At 39.0% G+C, this 22331-nt stretch overlaps 1 protein-coding gene across 2 annotated transcripts; it reads right to left on the bottom strand.

Moving 5' to 3' along the window:
* Positions 1 to 14892: 14892 nt before the first annotated feature.
* LOC113141132 (uncharacterized) lies at positions 14893 to 21507 on the bottom strand. Of its 2 annotated transcripts, none has more exons than XM_026325364.2 (4): positions 21387 to 21507; positions 18764 to 18895; positions 17952 to 18081; positions 14893 to 16054 (listed from the first exon to the last, which is right to left on the bottom strand). In XM_026325364.2, the coding sequence occupies exons 1-4, from the start codon at positions 21475 to 21477 to the stop codon at positions 15802 to 15804; spliced, it is 606 nt and encodes a 201-aa protein (XP_026181149.1). In that variant the 5' UTR covers positions 21478 to 21507; the 3' UTR covers positions 14893 to 15801. The 2 variants fall into 2 exon arrangements, with proteins under 2 accessions (XP_026181149.1, XP_026181150.1); XM_026325365.2 differs by having other exon boundaries at positions 21411 to 21478.
* Between the last annotated feature and the right edge of the window lie 824 nt (positions 21508 to 22331).

Genomic DNA, 22331 nt, shown 5'->3' with positions numbered 1-22331 from the left:
ATGAAATAGTGTAATGATTTTGGTTAACAGGACTGTAAACCTGGTGGTATGTAATCAAGTATTAACAGGAGAGTTACTGGAATATGTGATAGTGCTGCACCTACTGTAATAAGGGGGACCAACATCAGATAAATGATATTGTGTGAGATAATACTGGCAGGCAACATTAACCAGGTGACTGGTCTAGGGGCCTTTTAATGACAAAAGACAAGAAAAAATATCATATTCTGAAATACGCACCATGTGGTGGTAGAATTATGTATGACTGGACGCAGGCGGGAGGGCTAGATGGTGCATGAATACTTCATTATTACTAGATAAATCCTTCAGATCATCTCAAATCTTTAAATTAAATATTGGAAACACAGAAGAAGGTCTGGGAGGCTTCTAAAGCATATATGAGGGGGAAATTAATAGCACATGCTGTACAAATAGGAGGCCGCCAGGAATTATTCTTCTTTTATACTGATATGCCAAAGTGTTGATCAAACAGATAAGCTTTTTTTTTTTGTTTTGACCTATAGCCGAATATTTAAAAAAAAATTAAACCTAATCTAGAGAAACATGAGAAGATGACATGTACGCTGTGGGAGATAATATTAAAAATGATAGTAGCCTTCATTCCTATTACAAAGATATGATAGGGCTAATCATAATGCCACCTGCTATTTTTAGGAGGTTCAGTTTGATACAGTTAAATAGTTTCTACAGGGAGGGAAAATAATTAATCTATGCAAAGTATATGCAGCTAAAGCAAAGGGGGCCTAAATCTACAAGACCCCAGATTATCCTGGCAGTCCCTGAAATAAGAATGAATCCAATAGTCACTGAGATTTAGTTATGCTCAATAACCAATGCAAGATTCTTTCAGTGAATGGAACAAATTTCTTATCCACTCTATGTGTAGTGTATAACCTGTCACACTAAGTATAGAAATATTCTTCATTATTGCATTGTCCTGCTAGCTGTATTGGAAAATGATCTGTATTAGAAGCAGGCTGTATTCTAACAGTACATACATTATTAGAGCTCTGGATAAAGGTGTTTTTATGTCTTATAGAGATACATTAATTGAGAAACACAGGGTCACATTTGTGTAAATTAACATATGTTGTAAGTAGTAATTCATCCCTTGTGAAACTAAAGGGAATATTTGAATGTCTTAGCAGTGTTGTCACACTCCAGTATGACTCCACAGAATGAATCTAATGAAAGATCATTTCTATTGTTGTTTCTATTTTATTTCCCCTTTGCTGTAGACTGACTTGTCTGTGCTCTTTATTTTTATTCATCTTATTTTACTTCCAACTCTTCTTTTTGATTTGTACACCATGTCTCATGGTGTTTATGCCTGTGACCCTGAGGCAGTGTGGGGGTTTTACTCATATCATGTACCATCTCCTGCAATGTAACAGAATTTACATAACAAAAAAATCCGTACACCACAACCATGTGGAGTTCATTGGTGTTTTAAGATCACACTGTTTGCGTGATGCAACTAACATCGTAAATTTTACGAATGGACAACATCACAGCCTGTGCTGATCCTTTGAGGCCAGATTCAATAGGTGCCACACTAATTATTAGCAGGTTGCTTAATGAAACATGTAGTTTCAAACACTTCACCCAGTTGATTAAAATTAAACATCAGGGTGAGAGTTGAGACAATTTTGCCTGTGTGAGTCATATGAAGGGACTCCAGTGTCCAGGGCTCCAGCGTTAATGGAAAATAATGTAGATTGGTGACTGATGTGGGACTGTGAGAGAAAGACCTGTGGGACTCTGTACATGACTCATCCTCAGCATATTCAAACCACATGTGGTTCTATGTCAGTGTACTATAGTGCCTCAAGTACATGCAGGGTGTTTCTCATCAGCAAAATAAATGCATTTCCCTGTGGAGAGCGGTAAGGCCCAGAAGAAGCCCATGAAGAACTATGGAGAGAAGCCACAGAGTTTGAGTCTGATTATGAGAAAGAGACCAAAGATGAAAAGTGGATCACTTAAGCAGGATGATGCTCTACTTTACTTGAGAGAGTAAACACTGTAACAATTGTTACAAAAGGTATTTTATATATTTTTTTTGTAATCAATAAATCCATATGCAGTTTAAGCCTTGCAACAAATGTATTCTCACAAAGTATTGTATATAGGGAATACTAAGATATTCTACTCTAACAAATCCTAATACACCCCTTGACATCATTTATTAGCAGTTAGTAAAACTGAAAAAATGAAGAGCCAAGAATCAGAGTGATCCTTTAAGCTGTGTGTGTCTGCTGGGACTTTGTTTGTTCTCATCTGATCCCATACATGAATGAACACACACTTACATTATTCTGTGTATTTGTGAAACACATTTGTAAAAATGTACACACCCAGACATGGAGACAGGCCTGTGGATGGGCTGTGGTCCCAGTGCCTGAAGCTTTCACATGGCCTTCAGAGTAGCACCAGCACACACACACACACACACACACTTCAACATCACTGCCAACCTCCACCGTCTGCTCTCTTCGTGACTGTCCTATGAATGAAAGGTGTGTGCATGTGTGTGTTTGTGTGTGTGTGCATGACTGTGTGTTTGTAGTGTCACTGCAATGACCTTTTCTGTGTGTTTCAGTTTGGAGGCAGCAGGTGCTTTGTTTATGTGGAGTCATATCGTACAGTTAGCATGAATTACAGGTGTCTGCTCCAGCACAGGTGTGTGTGTGAGTACATCTGTCTGTTGGCATCAGATGACAATAGAGGCTCCTCTGTGTCCCACTGGCAGGGACGATTCTCTCCAAACACACACAGACACTGGTTCAGGGTGATTTTAGCTTATTTTAATTATAATGGACAATTTCTGATGCATATGGAAGGCTTTTTCTTTTTTTTATTTCTAACAAAAAAATATATAAAATAATTAAAATAAAAAATCTCCCTGTTCATCTCATCAATCCTAATAACAACCAATTTATTTAAAAAATGATCCACATAGATGCTCCAGATGGGATTAAAAACACTGATCAGAGCAGGTTAAAAAAAATCGCCCCACCTCCCCTCAAGAAATAATGACTATTTAATGATCCAAAAGGACAACCACTTATTCCAGCGTTGATGCACCGAACTGGTACAAAAACTAGAGCCAGCTCTGTGTGTTAACCAATTTTTATATTCCTGGTTGACTGACAGGGGAGTTTTATTGATCACAGATTGGGATTTGTGGTGCTCCCAGTTCACCCAATTTAACACTCGAAGGACTCGGCAGCTTCAGTTTGGACTGATTGGACTTGGATAAGTCCGTCCCTGTGGAGAGGCTCCGAACAAAGCTAACTGGATTATGGAGATGTCCCCTGGAGGACAAAACCGTGATCCCATCTCTCTGATCTCTCACAAAACCTCAGAACTTCAGTAGTGTAATTTTTAATGGCACTAAAACCAGTTTTAAACAACAATACGACTAAATATGGAACAGCATTTACATTTAGAGAAGTATTGCCTATGACGCTAAATGGGAAGTTAATGAAAAAACTTACAAAGAATAAGTTGAAATGTATGGAAACAGATGTACAGGTGAATAAAACAAAAAAGTTATGATAGATTCAAAATTATTCTAGAAACTTTATTAACAGGTTTTAAATGCAAGCTTATTTAACCTGCAGTATCAGTCACAATCAAAGTCTAAAAGTTTGCATTTTAGGTGTTCCAGCTCTGCTCCTTAAGCTGCCCTTACTTTAACTCACACTTTCACTTCCTCAGGCTTCTGATTTGGAGATTTTCCTGGGTTTTCCCTCCATTCCTGGTCACCCGACCTTGCCCCACCCACTCTTTTTCCTTGCTTTGTGTCTTTAGGATTTGCTTGTTTGGACTGTCAGTGTGACTATTCAGATGACCTCTTCTCTGCATCTAACTGCATGTTTGCATTTGGATCCTCTCAGCCTGTTGGTTTTTAGACTTTTTGTGACAGTTGAATATCTTAGATCTTCTTCATCTTGGATGGATGGACATGACATTCTCCTGGTTCTCCTGATGTTAGAAAATAAGAAACAATCGTAATGTGTCAGTGGACACAAACATAAGTGAGAGTGGCATAGTGTATTGGAGTTGCATTACATTGTGTTCATTTGTATAGCCTCATTGCCTGCACACAAATTACAGGCAACTCCAACCTGGCACACAATCTTAAGAAACCTGGCTTGAGACTAAATTATACATGTGCTGGGAAAATACAAGATGCAAAAATGCAAAACTTTGTATGGAGCTACAAGGCAATTATTTGTTCAAATATCTGGGGAAAAAAAAAAGAAAAGTAACTCAAAACAGATGACAACAATGCTGAAACCAAATCCCCCTAAGAAAATTATGGATTTTTGTTTATTTGAAAATGAAAAATGAGCTACATCCTACCACTACACAGCCACAGTTCTTTCATCTTGGAAAGATTATTGCTGTATATATTCAAGACGAAGGGTTTTCATCCAGTAGTAGCAACATCATTTGCTTCTTTTTCTGTAACCTAGCAGAGGAGTGCATGCAGCCTATCAGGCCTGTCCTAAATCAAATGCAGTGAATCCCTGGCAGGTCAATTACTGCCTGACCTTGTGAGTTTAAAGTTAAACACCAGAGTTAATCAGAATAAAAGTGGTGTGCTGACGGCTGACACTGCATGCTCATTGTCACATCTGTAATTTATTAAGGTTAAAAGAAAATTCTGCACCTTGCATCAAAGTATTAAAATATATCTAATGACGTATGCAGGGTTTTCTGGTGGAAGAAAGCATTGCTGCTCTACAAAGTAAGAGCCTGGAAATATGTGAATTTGTTTAATTAGTAAAATGTTTAGCACATTACATTATTGTATCATTATTATTGATGCCATTGATGCTCTTGTCTACCCTCAGATATTGCAAAATGCCACAGCCCATACTAAAAAAATGCTCATACATTTGCTTGCACAACAATAATCTTGGCCTCCTGCATTGTCTTCCTGTGCAGTCTCAGTTTTTAAAGCTCTACATGGCCTTGCACCTTGTTATCTTGTCGATCTACTGTTGGTATAACCCCCCAAGATCTCTAAGGTCATCCAACCAGCTTTTACTTGAGGTCCTGAAAGCTAAATACAAACATTGGGCTGAATGGGCTTTTGTAACTGCAGTCCCCACACCCTGAAACTACGTCTCACGCTTAGATCTGTCACAGATCTGACTACTTTTAAATCCTTCTTGAAAACATATATTTTTTCCCAAGCTTTCAATATGCAGTAGTTATATCTAAGTTGATAGTTTTCTCACATCCCAAATGGTCTCCAGCTACCAGGAAAAGGTGCATGAGGGGATTATGGTAGTAGTCACAATGAAAAGTTTTCTATCAGGACCAAGTTAAGGTATTATTAGATGGTGTGTGTGTGTGCGTGCGTGCGTGCGTGCGTGTGTGTGTGTGTGTGTGTGTGTGTGTGTGTGTGTGTGTGTGTGCGTGGGTGTGCGTGCGTGTGTGTGTGTGTGTGTGTGTGTGGTGCAGAGGGGGCAGACATGAAAGAGTCAAATTGACAAGGGAAATTTTCCGCTTCAGGTGACACCCACTTGTTTATCAGAGTGTCTGTAATCAACCTGCCTCCACAAGAAAATGGAGCTGCCATCGTCCGTGGCTCCTAATCACACTAACCAGTCTGTCGGTGCAGCCAATTTGGTTTGTGAAGTCTCCACATCCCCACATCCTGCACTTACTTTGTCCCCCACATTTTCTGCAACAGATACCTCCTGCTGAAAGACAGGCTGTGACCTGATGTCACTGTGGCTTCTGTAAATGTCAGCAGAGCCGTCAGGGGCCGATCATCCTGATGGCAAAGACATGACATACGGTTTTATTTTTTCCTAACATTTTCTGGAGTCTGCCAATGAAAAGAGCTTCCTTCATACTTTGGCCTCACCTCTGTCATCTGACATTTCTCCTAAGTGTCCCATGAAAGATGTCTTGTGTTGTGTTCTCAGCATTTAAAAAGACAGCCTGTCATGTCAAAAAATGCTTGGAAAACAAATCACTGCAGTGAATGTTTTATAGCTACCAAAGCTTTAAACCTGCTCATAAAACAGATTCATCGGTTAGTGTGAACATGTTCTACATTTCATAAAAGCATCAGTTCAAAGAAAGCATCAAATCAAAGTGTTTAAACATTGTTTTAGAGGAAAGAAAAACTACTAGTTAACCACAAGATAAGTTTTTCAGGCTACTGGATTTTTATTTGTATCATCTAGACCAAGGGAAAGAATATACTGTATTAATCCTGGGATGTTTTCAACTCCAGTAATTGCCTTTCACTTGGGTCTTGCATCTTACGTGGGCAGGACTAAGATGCAAGGAAAAGACACAAGGACAGAAGGAAACATGTTTTAAGAGACACAAGACGTGCTTTCCTTCGATGCTTAATGTGAAGCATCTAATCACAAACTGATTTCCAATTATGTGTGTTTCCTCTGTTATAGGTCTTCCAGGCAACCTCCTCTCTCCTCAGTCATCACTCTTCAGAGCTGAAATGAGCTTTGGGACGTCCTTCACCATAGAGGACCCGGGACGACTTCCAGGTCGACCGAGGACAAATAAAAACAAAAAGGGAATTAGGGAATTCACCTCTGGTCTGATTTGTAGTCAAACCTCCAGTTTTCACTAGCACCAGCATCCACAGGTCCCTCTGCTAAGCCGAAGTCAGAAGTCTCACACCAGGTCCACATTTATCCACATCTTCAGCCTTTCCTCTTCCTTTCCTCTTCACTTTCCTCTTCCTCTTCACTCCATGACCCTTTAAAATGGCGTGTAATTGCCACACTCATCTTTTCACCTTTTTCCGTTATAATAAAGTATCTTCACATTGCCCATAAACCCTTTTTCAATTCAGTCTTTACTTATTGAATATATCTACATTTCCATATAGTTCCACTATCGCTCTATATCAGTGTGTATATTTAGCAAAGTACATATACATTTCAATCATTTGGCAACCATGGTAACACATATATGCCCATTAGTGGTTATTTCACCCTGCTTAATAACATAACATTGATTTGCATACTAATAATAGTAATAATCTTTCAAATCTGTTATTTTTATGGTGACCTCTATGTGTCACCAGAAAACATAAATACACACATAAGATGCATTAAAGTGCAGAGTGGCCTGACTGGATTTGGTTTGGGAGGTGGATCCCATGGATCCTTATGATGTGCTGATAATTGACACCAAACAGGGATTTGTCCATCAGTCTGTATGACACTTAATTCTTTGGTTCAGTGTAAAAGTTAGAGACAACATCTAAGGGACCAATATTTGTGAATGTTTTTATTTTCTCTTCCACCACACAAACTGAACTGTAACTGTGAAAACAGAGACCACTGAGGTTGTGGGCCTGCCAAGGTTGAATAGCCAAGGAGACATCAGGTTGCAAATTAACCTTTATGATCAAATGTTATACAAACCTGAGACCTAGCAAATATGATCCAAGTCTCAGATCCAAGATGAGGATGCTGGACTGTGTGTACTGTTTAGCTGCAAAGAGGAGATGTCTCCGTTTTTAGCAGCTGTCCAGCTCAATTGATCCACATACTGCACCACAACATCCACTACAGTGTCTTTCTTTTTCTGCATTGTGTATTGTCTCCACAATTCGTCTCATCTCGCCTGACAGCGATCCAACTTGTTTACATGAAAGTAAGCCATTAGCTGTTCTGATCAGCTGCAACACCTTCTGCTGCTTATGACTCACTTCCAAACGTCAGCAGAGGCTCTAAACAAATTAACAAGGCACTCTGCAATTCCAGCTGTTTCCTGCTTTGTTTCCAGACAAAATCCCTTTATTTGCTTGTGCTGAGCTGCAGCATCCTAACCAGCAAACCACGCACACAAAGTTGGCTGAGGAGCCTAGGGCATCTGGGACTTGGATTAGAAGTCATGACAGGGAGATGGAGGAAGGATTACTCTGCCTGGCTTATTTCAGCTTTCCTGCCTCAGTGTGTTTGCATGAATCAGAAAGCAGAAGAAAAAAAATGAGAGAAACTGAGTACATTGGCCTGAGCATCTGCTCCTTTAGTGGAAAATGAGAAAAAACAAACTGAAGCTGAGAAACAGCATTGTTCAAACAGTTTAAACTCAACATTAGTGTAGATGATCTGTCAGTGAAACAACATCAACATCCAAATCCCCTCCCTGCTGATCAGCAGTGAAACTATGTTGTACCGTATCTGATCATGACCACTGCAGTATGGTTCAGGTTAGGAAAGAACTAGACAGAAGGAACAGTCAGTATAGGCATTAGTGTGTGTGTGTGTGTGTGTGTGTGTGTGTGTGTGTGCGTGTGTGTGCGTGTGTGTGTGGGTGTGTGCGTGCGTGCGTGCGTGTGCGCGCATATGTGTGTGTGTGTGTGTGCGTGCGTGTGTGCGTGTGTGTGTGTGTGCATATGTAGAAGATTCATTGTTAGAAAGTGAAGTCAAATCCGTTTTTGAGAAATGTAAAAACTGTTCTTCAAGTTCCTGCCACTTCTTCCATAAAAATATTCTCATATAATTTCTCTCATTTTATTCATTCTAATAAAGCCTGCTGTTATTGGAGTGTTACACTGTTCAACCAAGCTGCAGAAATTTTGTTTCCTTATGGAAGATATTAATGCTAATACTTGCAAATGATCCATTATAATAACAAAATTCCTCTAGGATGCTTCTGCTCCTTTTCAAAACAGCTTTGTGAATAATGAGAAAAAATGGTGTGTAACTGTTTGAATGAGGCTGCTAATCAACATTTAATTACTCTGTTGTATGGTGGATAAATATTTTGCCAAGCCCATGTTTTCCGCAAGGAACGAGTGGCTGAGGATATGTGGGATTTTGATCCGAAGTTGTGTTAATAACCATTTAATAACCATTCACACTGCCACAGTGCTCATTATTCAGCAGAACAGCTTGAAGACATCTGACAGATGCCAAAACAAACTGGAAGAGCGGCTTTGGGCATCACTGTTTTCTGATAGCAGAAAAGGTTGCAGGACCACCAACCTCATGTGATGAACAAGCAAGAGAAATAATCTCCACGTGATCATGTCCACAGAATGACAGTTTAGTGGCCTTTAAAAACAAACACTATTTCCCACAAGACCTAGACCACCACAGGTTGAACAGCTTTAAACAATGGATTGACAACATCAGAGAAGTTGGTTCTGACTCAGTATCAAGTAATTCAAGGCCAAGGATATTTAAATCAATACTAATTTTAAAAGTGGCTAAAGTGATAACATTCAGGGAACAGAGATGTGTCAGGGGGGGCTAATGGAAAGTCTCCTTCTGAAAACTCTGTGATATTATTGACTGATCTAGTCCCTATTGTCTGGTTTATTACTTAAAATACACAGCCCTTTTAATTGTAAATAGCAGATATTTATTGTATGGTTTATCTGAACTAATGAGGTGACCAATGCACACCACAGCAGCAGAGAGCATGCACTAATGACAGGTTTCAGGGTAACATGAGGTGGATAAACTACCATTGGTATCAGTTCCATTGATGCTGCTGATAAGATTTAGTAGTAAAAATACCTAAGTAATAGCAGGAAATAATGTATTAATACATGTATTGGTATACTGAACTGGCCCAGTGTTTATTATCTATGTATTTCATATCATCAATTAAAAATGGTATATGGTTATATAGCTGATATATATAGTCATTTGTCTCTGAATATGGAGAGCGATCCTTGAGTGAAACACACTTCAGTTTTACAAAAAGAATGAGAGACTGCATTGAGAAACCAGTGTACAGCAGCTAGTCTGGAACAGATGTGTCTTTTATATATCTCAGGTCAATAAAGCAGACCTGATGTTCACTGTAATGAATTTAAAATAGTCTCTCCAAATTGTTTTTTACACCAAAGTGAGATTAATTATTTTTTTAACCATACTGCTGAGGTTGCTCATTGATTATTTCAAGTTTTTAAAGTGCATATTTTATTACTCTTTTTGGTGAGTATCCATACGCATGGTAACACAGGGAACTACTTGAAAAATGCTTCAGAAGCTCATCGACATCTCAGACTGTGTGAATTCAGAACTAAAGAGAACTGTAAATCTCCACCTGATGAATAATGAAATCAGCAGGATACTGATGTTTCTGCAGAAACTGTGTAGGCTTCACTAACTTCACGAAATCATGTAGATTGGGACTCTCGGAGAAGAAATGCAGCTGATGTTTTTCTCCAGTGAACCTTCAGTTATTTATCAAATAGTTTGTGGTAAAGAGCTAACCAGTAGTATGTTTCCAAAAGTTTCAGTCCTGTGCAACACGGCGAGCCTCTCTCATTATTAGCCATGAAAATATGATGCAAGTTCTGGCATTATTCTTCCCAGGTTTGTGTCATGCTATGAGAAGGTGTCACTGTGGTAGCCCTGGTACCTTATTTTTCTTTGCTAAAATCAGCACCCAGTGTCTTCAAGCTTACAGAGCAATGTCAGTACCACTGGCCGGGCTTCACCACACTTGCCAAGTTAGCATAAAGTGAAATTGCAATAATAAAACTATGATTCCATATTTATCCTTCTTGCCATACGTCATATCTTTGGATATGATTGAATGTGGAGATAAATATGGTATTCAGCCAGGCTTACTGCATAACTCTAGGCTAACGTCACTAACATGGACAACACGGGGATTAAAAACATATCCATGGAGAGATGGACGGACAGTCAGTGGAAGCACAGAGGTGTGCTTCATGCAGTAACTGAGTGAATATTACCACAGTGAGACGCCCACTGACTGCAGTGAAGGCAAACAAGGTACACTCATTTTGAAATTGATGCTACTGCAGCTTGACAGAGGAGGACTGAAGTTCTGGAAACTGACACTTTGGATCTCAGTAGAACTAACACGGTATGAAAAGGTTAGAGAATAACAACCTACAATAATAATAGTAATAATGGCATATGCACCAAAAAATATTCAGATTTATAAAACCCAATGTTCCCTTTATAACTCACAGATCACCAAGAACTGAGCGCAAGTGAATCAGCCTCACATCCCACCACCCTTTTTAATCCATTTACAGTCATTGCAAAGCCCCTCATGAATGCTAATCCACAGATTAATGAGCCTGCCATGCTGTTCTTATTTTGTTATGGTGAATCATGGTGACTAGTGAGAAAAGAACAAAGATATATAACTTCAGACATTGAGATAGAGACCCTCGTCGGATGAGTAAAAAATTATGTTATTTGGATCATTAATAAATAGAAGCAGTGTCAGTGGCAACATGGTGCTGCTGTTACTGTGTCAGTGGGACAGAGCGGGACAGTGGCAAAATTTAAGAAAATTTAAAGGTGACCTACACCACCAATGGCATCTACTTGTTCAAAAGCAATTTGAAGATGAAAATGCAACAGGTGAACATGTTTCTTCATGCCAGTTTTGTTATAACCAGTCTGATAATGAGGTTATAGCGTGAAATGAGTAAAGTGAAATGAGAGGGTTTATTGCCTGTATTCTGGACTTTGACATGTTATAGTATGTGCACAGTATTTAAGGAAAATATTTAAAGGTGGGCTGTGTTCTGCAGTTCTGCAGTAATGGTAAACTGATTTAAGATTTGAGTTGGATTTTACAAGTTTCAGCTATAAAACAATGATCATTCACTGCAAGCACCAATAACACTGCTGGATTTCTTCATAATAATGATATACATATGATATATGTTATATGCTATACATATATATAATTGGAGTAAAACTTAATTTTTAATAGATGATATGAAATACATAGATAATAAACACTGGGCCAGTTCAGTTTACCTATACATGTATATACAATCAGACTTAATTTCACGACCTCACCAAGTGACTGAACTGTGGCGTACAGAGGTCCTCTCCTGTCCTACTTTTTCTAATTCCTTTGACTAATTTGACATGTTCAGTTCCACCACTGAATCAAGTAGAATTTGGATAAAAGCAGCATCAGGGACAGCTGGCTTATTAACTGCTCTTCTTCCACTTAGGTTTCATTGTGGCTCTGCTGCGGCTGCACATCTTTGAGCAGGCATGTCACTTTAAGTCAGCATAGAGAGATTGTGTCAGTTACTCTGCAAACAGTTTGCAAAGCATTTTCAAGCTCTGGCAGATTAAGATCTTAAAATTAAGGGGAGGAGGCAAGCTTGTCACATCCCTCCCCAGAGAACGTTGAAGATTTATCCTCTGATTTGGATGTGGCCTAAAAATGGGCCAAGAGCTCCATCATCCTCAAACTGCAGGAATCAAACAGAACAAGCAGAAGATACTGCACCATGAAGAGACAGAAACAGTCAGCAGCTGTCTTTTTCCTGCATAGTCCTAATGAGTCTTATTTTAATTTATAATGTAAGATGATGCTGAAATTTAACACTTCAGAAACCCAGAATACCTTAGATAGATGTTGGTCTCCACTAACACACCTCCCTGTACACACTACATTTAGAGCAGATGAAAAATCTAACTCCAGTCTAATGTTCCCCTGCTAGAGTTTATGAAAGTGTGTTCTCATCTTTCTTCTGTTGTTTTTTTTTTCTGTTAAATCATAACACAAGCTGTAAAGAAAAATATGGCCATCAAGCCATAGCTAATAAAAGTCTGTTTACTCTATCAGCCGAGGTTTCTGTTCTTAAATCCGGTGAACGCAAAGGGCTCCGTCACCAGGGAAAAATGATGCAATCAGCTTGTTTTTCACGCAGGCAGCTAAGACTGAAATTTGTGTTTTACAGGCAGTGGTACAAATACCACATAACTCTTCTCAGCAAAAATATGAAACAAGCCTGTGATTTTAGCTGACATTAAAATTGAGGTTATCACCCTGAATCAAAATGTTGTGCTGATTTATTGATTTGTGTGTAAATGCTCCCAAACTCCCAAACTGAGCAATGAACCCCAGACTCACTCGGTTCATTGACAAGCTGACTGTACAGTGAATCACCTGATGAATACAACATGAGAGGAGGTGGTGGGGGAAAAAAAACTCCAAACCATGGATCACATTCATGCCATAATTTATCATCACATTGTGTTACTGGTCTGCTTCACTTGACCAGTTCATGAGTGGATACACTGACTGCACCGCTTCTGTGGTCCTCTTCACGTTTTTGTGTCAGTGGGTGCACTCAGATCAATAACAAATTTCATGCTTTCTAGTGTCAGTGATGCACTGCCCTGGTGATGATAGGCCTGAAGAAGAAGCACTCTGGTTTTTGAGACTTTCCTGTATAGTGTGATCATCTTGCTGGAAGATGAAAGGTGATTTTCCGATTTTATGAAGCTGATCCAGCAGATTTTTTCTTGTTTTTATTATCTATTATTGCCAAAACCGGACAGTAAATGTCACTTTTATCAACAAATTATCAGTAATTCCTTAACTGTATTTTTTAAAGTGACTAATCTACCATCTTTTGAGATACTCTGGTTAGTTAATGTCCTTCACTGGAAACAAATGCAAATAGCAGTGTAAAGACAGGTCTGTTTGCTTGATTTTTCAGGTCCCCTATTCTTCAATAATTTCCCTTAAACCTTCCTCATATGTCCTCCCAGTGTAGGTGTAAATTTTAAAGATATTTTCGAGACAGGTCTAGACACTTTGATATATTTTCTTAGTTGTGTTTCTGGGAAACTCTGGGATGGATTGTGACATCAGTTTATGAATTATCTTTTGCTTTTCTGGTATATCATCCATCCATCCACTGAGTCCAGTTCAAGGTGGTGGTACACTGGAGCCAGTCCCAGCTGACAATGGGCAAGAGGCAGGACGCAGACTGGACACATCACCAGATCAGATCAACAATTACAAATAATTGATAGTAAATTACTAAAATATTAAAATAGACTAGACTATAATATGTTTTGCCTGTAATTTGCATGTGATGCCTCATGGTATTTATTCAACAGCTGTGTCTTTTCAATGTCACAGTATTTTCCCCCTGGTGCATCGCTTCCCTGTGTGATCTGTCCCACATCATCTCTGGCAGTAAATCAGAATTGAGAGCAAGGAGAGATTACACACTGTATGTTGCAGTACAATATATGGGATTAATGATGTTTCATTCAGTGCCTCTGATGTAATACAAACTGGGTCACAGCTCAGAGACTTGGATACAGTGGAGTTTTGTCTCAGCTTTTGTTGGTAAGAGTTTTGAGATGAAGCCTTTGACATACTTTTAGGACGTCTATCTGTGAAGTTCCTATAAAATGTCTGTATGTGAATCAAATACATGTTTAAATGTTTCCCTTTTCCTTGTCATAGAGCTCAAGTATTATGCTTAAGTACAATTTTAAGGTACTTTGCTTGTATTTTCAATTTCTGCTACTTTCGGTTTCTATTTGTCTACTCCATTGTCAAATCCATGACATTTATCTGTCAGCTGGAGTTGCTAGTGACTTTACTACAAGTGGTATGAAAATATGCAGCACAGTGACTGAGTGGTTAAGACTGTTTGTCTTAAGAAGGTCTTGGGTTTGAAACCCATCAGTGGCCTTTCTGTGTGGAGTTTGCATGTTCTCCCTGTGCTTGTGTGGGTTTTCTCCAGGTACTCTGGTTTCCTCCCACAGTCCAAAAACATGTATGTCAGGTTGATTGGTGACTCTAAATTGCCCATAGGAGTGAGTGTGAGTGTGTGAGGTTGTTTGTCTCTATGTGGCCCTGTGATGGACTGGGGACCTGTCCAGGGTGTACCCCTGCCTTTCACCCAAAGAGAGCTGGGATAGGCTCCAGCAGATCCCTGTGACCCTGGTTAGGAATAAGTGGGTATAGATGATGGATGGATGGATGGATGGATGGATGGATGGATGGATGTGCTGACAATCATTCACCAGCTTTAGCTCTGCAGGTCAAACTGAAAGATGTTTTGGAGAAACATCACATAAAGAAAAAGATGAATGCAAAAAGTGAATTTATTTGCAGCTCATATAACGGCGCAGTTAACTGTAACCTTAAACCAAGTAGGCTATTTGTCCACCAAGCATGCAACAAAACAGAAATAACAGAAAGAGAAGTTGTTTTACATCAGTCAAATGCTGTAAAACACACTTAGGGGCAGTAATCAGGAAAAAAGGTCCTGAAATCTTTTGTAGAGTTGGCCTGTAGATTGGTGTGATGCAAATTCAGAGGCCACACCATAAAACATTCAGATGAGAGGAACTGTGGGTGTGCCTGATACCACTCCCTATTACTATACAGTGCACTAGATTTACTGTTCACCATTTTATTTTTATTTGCATTGTTACATTTGGAATTTAAAAAAAAATCCCACAATGGAATGAAAAAGTAGTGTCTATAGTATAGTGTATGAATAAAATGCTGCATTTTAGGGATATGACAAATGCAGCTGTGTGAAACTCACCACACACAGTGATTATGTAAAATAAGTGTCTTAAATCTCTCTCTTTATTGTTTACTCTAGAGAAAACTGTCTTTTATTTAGGGAGCAGTGGATAAGTGACAGTGGGTGTAAGTTTAGACAGGCAACCAATTGTCTTACCACCCGGTATCCACTAATTACATTACTGAAAATGAAAATAGTATGTGCACAGTCTTTAGTTAACTGTACACATAGATTACTCAGGTTTGCACATGTATAACCGTTAAGAGTGGATGTTTTTGGATCTCCTTGAAAAACCCTGAAAAGTTAGTACATGCTGCTCTACAAGTCTAGTTTTCATTTATTATGATAATGATGAAATTAAAGGAGGATTAGCTTCAAAGTGCTAGCACAGCCAGGTATGGCAAACCAAGGCACAGAAAAGCCTGAGAAGAAGCAATCATGAGTATGGAAGTAGCATGTCACTGGCTGGTTGGGGTGACATTCTTCTTCCTCACCACCCTCCTAGTGCCCAGTCTGGGGATGGAGGCCGGAGCTGCAGCAGGAGTCAGGCCAGGAGCTGCATCAGCGTTGGGGTTGTTGGTACGGGCAGCTTTCATCTCATCAATGAAGGTTTCTATGGCAGCGAACTTCTCAGTCAGGTCACCGAGGTGAGATTTGAGGGCATTAAACTCCTTGTAGAGGTCATCTAAAGCCTCAGACAGTGGCTGGATCCTGAACAAATACACAATGAACAATGTATTAGTCTATTCAGTTCAGTACAAAACTGCTCAAAAATATAATACTCGAGATCATGTCTAAATTTTAAACCCTGATGTAATGTAGTTCACTGGAGAAAGATGAGAGAAAATCATGAGAACTAAAAGAACTATAGTCTAAGAGACCAAGTAAAAACAAGTGAGAGATCCTCACTTTAAACATAGCTACCGATCTGTTTATGTAACTAATGACATCTCATCTAAACTGTGGTGAGGAGGAGGAAACACCAGACTTCCTTGTGGAAAACGCAAGCTTTTTTCTTTCACATCGGATGAAAGCATGTTTCTATTTTCACTTTAAAACTGCAGTTTCTTATGACAACATAGGCCACAGATTGTACCCATGAAACTCTTGACTATTTTCAGCCTGAAGCATGAACCAAATTCCTGTGGCATTTCTCTACACCCAGACTGTTTAATTTTACTCATGGATATGCAGGAGGACAAAGACGTCTCCTGTGTCATTTGTGATGAAAGTTATAAAGATCTCTTAGATGATTTACACTAAACTAAACTCCCAGCTGTTGCCTTTACTGCACTGCCTGCTCTTCACATTTTCCCATAATGGTTCATACAGTGTGTCTTGCTGGGTAGCAAAAAGGGACCATTAGGATTTGAACTAAATGCCTTATTGTGAATTTAAAGGTAGGGTTGGCGTCTTTGTTCTTTTGTTACGTTTCTTGAATTTCATCACAATGGAAATGAATTAATTAAATGCACTTAGAGACTCTTCAGTGACAACAGCAGGGCTGAAAAAAGCCTGACCAACCTTTTTACTCAACCCAAACAAAAACAATGGGTGGCCCATCTGCCTGTCAACCTACTTCCTACTTGTGCAAACTCTTTGCACTTAGTGCATGAGCCAAGAGTCTCCCAAAAAGGCTTTTCAGGCAAATCGGTTACTGCTGTGTTTTTATAGCTATAGCTAGAAGTTGAATAGCGTTCTAGAGGAGTGGCTTTGGAGAGAAGTCAGAGCCAAAGGGTGGGTGTTATCTGTTTTCAAAATCAAGCTTCCTCTTGCTGTGTTTTCAGCTACCCTAACATTAATCATCCTGAATCCCTATGTTGAAAAACTGAAATCCTCAATAGATAGTCTTCAGTTTGCTGAAATCCGAAGTGCTAATAATTTGACTCCATAAAGTAAGATTTTGTTACAGACAGTGCAGCTTCGGAACAACAAGTCCTCCAATCTAAAGACCATATATGTTGCTAAACTGTCACAAAAATAATTGTTGGAAAATGAAGAACTAACCTGTTCATGATGTATCTATGTTATGGATAGCTATTTTCCCCTACTTTCAATGAAGTGAAAGACTTCAAGTCTTTATGCTAAGCTAATGAAGTATAAAGTTACAGCTGACAGTTGTAACCAAAGATATATATGCTATAAATGTGCATTAAAGATCTTTTCAGCTAACTTGACAAGAACCACCCATCCATTATCTATAACCACTTATTCCTATTTAGGATCACAGGGATCAGCTGGAGCCCATCCCAGCTCTCTTTGGGTGAAAGGCAGGGGTACACCCTGGACAGGTCACCAGTCCATCACAGGGCCACATAGAGACAAACAACCTCACACACTCACACTCACTCCTATGGGCAATTTAGAGTCACCAATCAACCTGACATACATGTTTTTGGACTGTAGGAGGAAACCAGAGTACCCGGAGAAAACCCACACAAGCACAGGGAGAACATGCAGACTCCACACAGAAAGGCCCCTGCTGGGTTTCAAACCAGGAACTTTCTTGCTGTGAGGCAACCATGCTACCGACAAAACCCATATTTCCCAAAATGTTGAATTATTACGTCTTCCTCAAACCTTGTGCCCCCCTCCTCTCTCTCCATACCTGGCATAGTCGGGTAGCAGAGACTGGTGATCATTCTGCAGGAGTCCCTTCATCTGGTTAACAATGTCAAACCTCCAGTTGTCCAGGACCTGAGTCAAATTGGCCACACCACGCATGCTCACTCTGTCAGCTGGGACAGAAAGAGGTCACACACAACTAATGAGTGTTTGACACAACACACCACAAGTCACACAACTTTAATTTAACTGTGTTCAGAAGTTCAAAAATGCACCTACTGGAATCTGTAAAGCTCCCTAATTACCATCTCATTTGTTTAAACTGCAGAGAAATGACAACTGTAAAACTGTAACTTCGGACTGCAATATTTCCTAAAGGTGCTGGTAAGTGTAGTCTCTCACTTTGAACAAACTTAGACAAGTTTCCTGAGTCCAGGCGTTTTGCTAAGCTACCCAAATGATGGCCGTAGCATTTTACTCGCAGAGACAGTAGTATTGATTTTCACTTCTATGGCAGGATGTGAACTCCACAAAATGTCAAATTTCTTTTACGGAGTTGCTCTATAGAAACTGAAAATATAAGGTCTTCTGGTAGACAACAAACATAATGGGAAACTACTATAGCTCTGCCAAAAGCATCTCTGTCAACAGTATTGACAGTGTCTGTACACCCTAAATCTCAGGGGGATCCATAACGCTTAAATCAAAACAGAGGTATTCACATATTTACAGACAATTTGGCTCTGAAGAGCGAGGTTACAGCGTAATCTTTCACCTCTAGCTTTGACATCATCAAGATGAGCCCTGAACTTGACCTTTGACCCAGAGTAAACAGAGAGTAATCTGGGTGCTCACAGCCATCCTTGTGGTTCCACTCGTCGGTTGTTGTCGACGTCGGGCGCCTCCTTTGGGCCAGCACTGTTACCATGGTGACAGCCAGTAACACCAGAATCATGCTCAGTTTTGAAGCCATGGTCAAACCAGTACCTGGAGTAGAGAAAGTACTTTAATATTATTATCAGCGTCAAACCAAATTTATTTTCAGCATCAGTTAAAGGTGCTCTATCGCTCAAATAACATTGTTGCTCCATTAACTGGTTAAATGAATAATATGTTTTGTAAGAAATCCCCTTGTTGTTGAAATGTGCAATGTGAGTTAACTAAACTTGCCTTGGCTTACCAGTTTATTTATCTACTACATATTGTCATTACATCTTTATATCATAAACTGTGTTATGTAAAACCTGGTTAGTTGATTTCAAGAATTTTCACTGTTTCCACCCAAAGGCACTAGAGTAATTCAGATATATCACTTACAAACCAGTGAGTCAACATGTCTAGTATCTTTATCAGACTCTATAGACCATAAGCAGGGTGATTCTATTGTTTAGTTATTTGTACTACAGTATATTACTAAATTAGTATAACAAATCAACTGCGTTCTGTATGTAAGTCTTTCTTTTAGTTTAAAACGGTTGTTTTGTGCAGTCTGGGTCAGAATGCTGGAGGGACTTCACTTTCCACAGTAAAAACATCTTTGGCATTGCTATTACTGTGATTGTCAATCCTAATGAAGCAGAGAAAAAGGAAAGCAAGGCATACAAACTTCTAAGTCTTCCAGGCATGTCAGAGGGTGGAGCAGAGGAAGAAACCTGGGGGCTAAACTCTCGACTTCTGCAGTCAACTCACATTAAAATCTCCAGTCAGAGAGATAATATACAAAACTGAAACAACACAACTGTGGAAAACTGGGTGGAGAGCTGCAGAGACATGCAGAGTACAAACTACCTCAGCAGGTTTATGTTTGTTCCAGTGATGCACACTAACACACACAAGATCAGACACATACTGTACCTACAATAATACACAGTTTCTCTAGTAGACTATACAGTTGGTTATCTTGGGGCTGTGTGTTTAAGACATGGACTTGCTGGTCAGCTCAAGCTGGGATAGCACTGTGATGAGAGAATCCTTCTGCTGTCAGAAAAACAGTGTAAATAGTTTTCCCAAAAAGGGAGAGTGGTTTCTGTACTCTAGAAATAACAAGTATTTAACTTTTTTTTTTTAACTTTACTTTTCAAACCACTTTTGCAGCATAGTAGATTTCTGTTGTCCATCTATGTGCTGTCTATATTCGAAACACTTTTCCCCTCTACAACTTTACAGTAACCCTGTATGTTAAGACAGGTGTTTTCCCATTTATGTCAAGCTGCACTGATCAATATCGTTTTACTGTGATAACAATTGATCAAATGACTATGTGTAACGTGAAAAGCGTGACTTAGACTGACAACCCTGTAGGAACTTCAGAACAATACCACCTAACTCTGCAGTTTCACTTCAACAGAGCAGAATAATTTCCACAGCAGGTAACTGTTGTCTGCACAAAAAGTTTGAATAAAATACTCTACACCACCTGCTCAGCACCAAACAGCAGAGAAACACAAACACTACTCAAAATCAATGTTGTACCATAACTCCTGGATGTATAAGTATAGTAAGCATGCAGATCCTTTCTTCATAATATCTTTTTAAGGTGATAATATGGCAGTGTTTATAGATTTTGCTGCCCACAAGTGGTCAAAAAAAATCTATTAATCAGATTTAATGATAGTATGTCACAACTGCATCAACTAGAACTACAAGGGACTTTCACAGTTATCGAAACATAAACCCGGTCGTATCAACCATACTAAAATATCCATAATCATCATATTATGAATATGTACAGCATGATTAAAATTGCAAACTGCCAAAAATCATCTCTCTGCTGATTTTGGCCTCCTGTTATTACTGAACACAACGTATGCTGAATATTTGTAGTTTACATGTAGATGATTTTTGTGTTTGTAATATCAGTACTTATTGCCAAATTAACCATCACCCCAAAACTTGTTTACCAAGTAGTCTATGTATTATCTGCAGCAGAGTTTCTCTAAAGGATCTTTAATTTTTTTAAACAGCCAAAATCTCATCAGCTCTAAGCATGCACAATCTGGAAACCATGAGATAAGTTTGGCCCTGCAGTGGAAGACGGCACATTTCCTAGAGTCATTCAATATTTAAACAGCAGATGCCTTATTCATATTCATTTCAACATTAATAAACAGTTCCATTGAGTTTCATCTCAAGCACATATTAAACTAAAAGTGTTTTATGTGTTTTTAATGCAGCATACATTCATATTTTCTTTCAAAACAGCAGCAAAGTTAAAGATACATATTTTCCACTGGAGCTAGAGTGTGGAGATTTTTTTTTCTTGAGCTTGTTAGATTTGCTTTTGTTTGGTTCAAATCAAAATGGAGCAATTTTGTAAATTGGAAAATCTAAGAAATCAAGACAAGAAATAAAGTAATACAAATTACACTTCATATCATAGGTAAGCAGACCCTTCTCTCTTTCTCTCAATATCCCTGCGTTTTCATCTACAAGTCTACAAAATTAAAAATTGTTAAACAGCAGGTTAGATTGTGCATACCTGTGTGATGATAGTGTGTTGTACCTGTTGTTTTGCTTCTCCTCTGCTGCAAAGCTTCGCAATAATCTGAATAGAAGGCAGGGACAGTCATAAAAAACTTGCAGAGAGTGAGAGAAAACACACACCCCTACACACAAGCATGCATCTACATGCATACACACAAAAACTCACACTTTCACTTTCAAACACACACACACACACAAAGACTCACACTCATAACACACAGCATCCACCCTTTTCCCCATCATTATGGAGGCCCTGTGGTCAGCACAATGTGGTTTAGGTTTGAGGCACAGCTCCATCACCTTCATCTGTTTGTGTGTGTGTGTGTGTGTGTGTGTGTGTGCGTGCGTGCGTGCGTGCGTGCGTGCGTGCGTGTGCGTGTGTGTTTTTCTTGTTACCCTTGCATGAAGTCACATTTTGGATTCATATAATATGAGATCATTGATGGACTTTACTAGTCTGTGATTGTGCTCTGATATTATGAAGAAAGAAAAGAAAACTGTAGGCATTATAAAATAAACAACTTCTGAATAAGAAAACTGAGATGTTATTGAATACAAAAAAATCTCATTACTGTTAGCCTAAAAATGTTCTGCTTCTCTTCAGAACTAAAGTTTTTTGCAGATCTATTTTGCACCTTTTCAGCAGACTTTATCATAAATGTTCTTTTCCCCCAATTTATTTCATAACTTCAGTGATTCCAATGATGAGTTTTATTTGTAATAATTTTCTAGCCAGTGATGGACTCTGTCCGACTGGCTTGCTGTATTTGCAACAAACTAATTACACTGACCATAAAAAGCACAACATAGTCATAAATTTCAATTTTTTTCTAGCAACTTTTATGACACTATGTCCCCAAAAACAATGAAGCAGCAAAGAATTAAATATTTAATGTGAAAACCTCTATTTAAAAAATGTGTTATATATTTTGTCTATTTT

This window comes from Mastacembelus armatus, chromosome 8 (genome assembly GCF_900324485.2).
Source record: "Mastacembelus armatus chromosome 8, fMasArm1.2, whole genome shotgun sequence".
Lineage (NCBI taxonomy): Eukaryota > Metazoa > Chordata > Actinopteri > Synbranchiformes > Mastacembelidae > Mastacembelus > Mastacembelus armatus.
The sequence above is the reverse complement of the archived record's forward strand: the minus strand, read 5'-3'. Positions and strand labels throughout refer to the sequence as shown.